The sequence below is a fragment of the Crassostrea angulata genome, chromosome 8 (genome assembly GCF_025612915.1).
Source record: "Crassostrea angulata isolate pt1a10 chromosome 8, ASM2561291v2, whole genome shotgun sequence".
In the NCBI taxonomy this organism is placed as follows: domain Eukaryota; kingdom Metazoa; phylum Mollusca; class Bivalvia; order Ostreida; family Ostreidae; genus Magallana; species Magallana angulata.
This window is the reverse complement of record NC_069118.1, coordinates 30,089,640-30,093,314: the sequence shown is the minus strand read 5'-3', so window position 1 is coordinate 30,093,314 and position 3,675 is coordinate 30,089,640. Positions and strand designations below refer to the sequence as shown.

The following is a 3,675-nucleotide window of genomic DNA, read 5'->3' as shown; positions in this document are numbered from 1 at the left end:
AAATTAGGAAAATGACACTGAATTCATTTTACATGTACAATTGTTATAATCGTGTTGACTGTAACTATATTTTACTGTACTTAAATGTACATATCCAGATGTGTATGTCCTAAGCCATTCCTTACTCCTGTTTAGGCTTTTTACATACAGATTCAAGATCAGGATAACTTTAATTAACAGTAAAGAGAATTTCGAAGGAAAAATCATACTTTAATTTTTTTAAAAATTATAATAATACTATTTACATGTATAGTAACAAATAAGCAGTAGAATACCTTAGTTTGTGCTTTATTCAGATCTCAGAGAATATCAAGTGTTCTTTTCTACATAAAAAAACTATACATGAAAAATCTTGCACAATATAAAAAAAATACTAGTAAATGGATGGAATAATTTATCACATATAAATAACTGAACAACCACGAATTTAATTCGCAGAAAAAAATCCTTTAATAGGCATTGTAGTCAAATGTGTCCTGTGTTTTGTTACTGTGCACTTCCTTATTCTGCGAAGTTTTGTCTTTCAGTTTCGCCTGGAGAAGAACGTGTTCCACCACTCCGATTCGGATTTCCATCTGGACGTTTTCCTTCCGGAGGTTCTGGATGGCTTGTTTGATCTTCACCAGCGGAGCTCCGTCTGTCATGCTGCTCCCACGGTCCTCCATTTCCATCTTGACGCGCTCCAGTTCCTCCGTCACGTCGGCCAGCATGCGAGATCGTTCCGTCACGCCTCCACTTGCCTGGCGGTATCTGTAACACAGTGTTACATTTTTTTAAATTAAAATATTTGTGTTTTTTTGGGAACTCATTTATTACTCATTCCAATTATTCACTCACATAAATGTACGTTCCAATTTTAACAGGTTTTTCAAATTTCTTTTCTTTTTAAAAACTAAAATATGTTTGTATCCTGTTTAGATACAAAAGTAATCATGACATACCAAACTTTTTCAACCTTGTACCGTACTACAAAAACATAGTTATGGTTATCTATTTCTCTCAGAAAATATGTGACATTACATGTACATATAGTTGCATAGATGTTGACTGTGACATGGAACATTATACTTCTCAATGTCTATGTATTCAAAAGGATAAAAAAAAAATAATCACTGCCAGGAATCAATTACAAATTAGAAGGAATGTCAAAAATATTATATATATAATATCTAACTTAACTATAAATTTGTCTTATGATTAAATAAAACCAGGCTTGATAGGCATCTACTAATGTTTCATTCATCTATTACAAGAATAAATGCCAATTTCAAAAGCAGGTGAACTGGATAAAATAGCCATGATAAACAATGAATATATATACTTTATCTATTTAAGATTAACACTGAAAAATCCTCACCTTTCTTTTGTTTCTGAGAGCTGATCCTGAGCAGCACGGTATTCTGATAGCAAATGTTCCAGTTGGTTATTGATGTATTTCTCTCGACTTCCAATTTTTTCTAGAGTGCGGCTAATTTCGTCATGGAGTTTGTCAAGGTAGGATTTAGTTTCCGTCAGCGAGGATTCGATGCCATCCTTGTGCTGATGCATCTGTTCAACATGATCTCGCCAGTCTTTGTTATCTTTCCTGATTGTCACTTTAAGCTGGGGTAAGACTCGTTCTACTTCTAGCTTCCAAGCTGCCGCATCGGTTGTTGATTCCATTATTTCTTCTGGTTTGGAATGTTCCACTTGTTGATTCTTCTGGCTGAGTCTTTTCAGTCCTTCCAAATCCAATATTTGTTCTTCTTCTTCAAACTCTTCCTCCTCCATTTCGTTCTGAAAAATGGACTTTTCCACTTCATTCAGGGTCAGCTCTGCATCATCTTCGACAACATTTTCCTCTTCGAGTTCTTCCTGTGGATAATCAGGTTTGTCCCAGTGAAACCCAGAAGACTTTAAAGCCTCATCTGCAAGTTTATCAAGCACATAAATACAGTGTTCACCGCAGCCTTGCTTTAGTTTTGATGGCGGAAAGTCCACCGAATGGCCAAAGTGACGAAGCTCTTCCAAGATACTGGATATGGTAGCATTGGGGTCATCGTATTCCTGAGGTTGTTCAAAATTCCGCCCTGCTTTTTGAAGAAGCCATGCACATATAGATGTGAACATAAAGAACTGTTCGCCGGGGTTTGTTGGGATGGCAAAATAGTGTCTCGAAATGGGTTTCATTTTCATCTTCATTTGGAATTGTCGTTCGTAATCGAGTAGCCTAAGTTTGTCCAAGATCTCCTCCATGATAACAAATGGCATATAAACAAGACCAGGACCCCCATCCTCCACATCTTCTCCACGGCGTTTGTCTTCTGACATTTTCTTAGCTCAAACAAGATTCGCGTCGACGGTCGTTAACAAATATTTCATCAAAATCGCGGATGTACGCATTATTCACGTTGGAATTCTCATATCATTAAACGCTTTATTGATCTAGAAATTGCACTCAGTTTGCATTAACTCGTACGAAAGATTTTATTTATGTTAGGTTGTACTGTGTGTATAATAGAGCATATAATAATCATTGCATGGCACCCGATGTTAGATATTTTCTGAAAAACACATAATAAAATATATACCCTGTACGTTTATTAGGTAGACGGTATAATGAGAAACATAATCGTATATTGAGAGTATAATGAAAAAAAAAATATAACGTCATGTGCCCGTAAATATGTTTAAATTCTGGATAATTTTTGAAACAGTTAATGTGATTACCCTAAAAATTGTATCATGCTTCACTCAGCACGTCACAATTTCACAATTTCATCCGGCAGTTCTTTGTAGCGCAGTGTATACAGCTTCATTCAACTGACCCGCAGGTCTGAGTTCGAATACAGCAGGAAAAAATGATTAATTTTAAAAGTTGCCCCCCCCCCCCCCCATTTTTTTTTTTTTTTTTTTTTTTTTACATTTTCTGACATTCTACCGCTAAAATAACGGCTAATGCCAGAACAATCATTATCCGTTACATTATGAACTTTGATATGGGCTGGTATATGCGTAACTTGTAACCCAAATGTGTGAAGGACCCTTAAAAATACGGACTTTAATCAAGCCCCTAAGCATAGCAGTAAAAACAGATATAAGAGTACATGTAATTATGTAGCCACGGTGTTTGAGTGAATTCATTTTTTGTGGACTAATGGATATAATGTATTATTTTGCTCATTTTTTTTTTGTGGGTGGAGGGTTAGTGCGGGCGTTTTTTGTTGTTGTTGTTTTTTGGTTTTTTTTTTGGGGGGGGGGGGGGGTAGTTTTATGGGTTGTTTCATTTTTGGGGCTTGTTTGTTTGCATAGTCTATTATTTTTATTTATTTGGTTTTTTTAGCTAGTTTTTGTTTTTGGTATGGGTGGCTGTTTTTTTTTCCTGGAGGTGGGGGGGGGGGGGGGCTTAAAATGCTAACTTGAATGGTCGCAATTTAATTGTTCTTACAAATTAATAGCAAGAAGCTAATATAGAGCTCACAATGCTCTGATATTTACTCGTTATGTTAATAATTTGGTCAAAAATACTTACGAAAGTCACAAGTTTCAAATTGAGAACATGAATATCGTTAGTATGCATCTATAGGTCCTAGAGGTGTGGGTTATCAACGGAAATTTTCAGCAAGCTTTGCATATGGTGCTTCATTAAATTGGAATGATAAATTTTAATTAATCCCTATAATTTTACATTGTACA

General features: G+C 35.6%; 1 protein-coding gene across 1 annotated transcript; it reads right to left on the bottom strand.

Annotated features, from left to right (window-relative positions):
* Positions 1-272: 272 nt before the first annotated feature.
* LOC128157934 (intraflagellar transport protein 57 homolog) lies at positions 273-2,371 on the bottom strand. The gene is made up of 2 exons (XM_052820609.1): positions 1,358-2,371; positions 273-750 (listed from the first exon to the last, which is right to left on the bottom strand). Exons 1-2 carry the CDS (start codon positions 2,308-2,310, stop codon positions 450-452), a joined length of 1,254 nt encoding a protein of 417 aa, XP_052676569.1. The 5' UTR covers positions 2,311-2,371; the 3' UTR covers positions 273-449.
* Between the last annotated feature and the right edge of the window lie 1,304 nt (positions 2,372-3,675).

Bases quoted from the DNA above. Each gene is read 5' to 3' on its own strand.
- LOC128157934 (XM_052820609.1), bottom strand. From the start codon at position 2,310: ATGTCAGAAGACAAACGCCGTGGAGAAGATGTGGAGGATGGGGGTCCT. The intron at 751-1,357 runs GTGAGGATTTTT...ACTGTGTTACAG, and splicing joins CTCTCAGAAACAAAAGAAAG to ATACCGCCAGGCAAGTGGAG.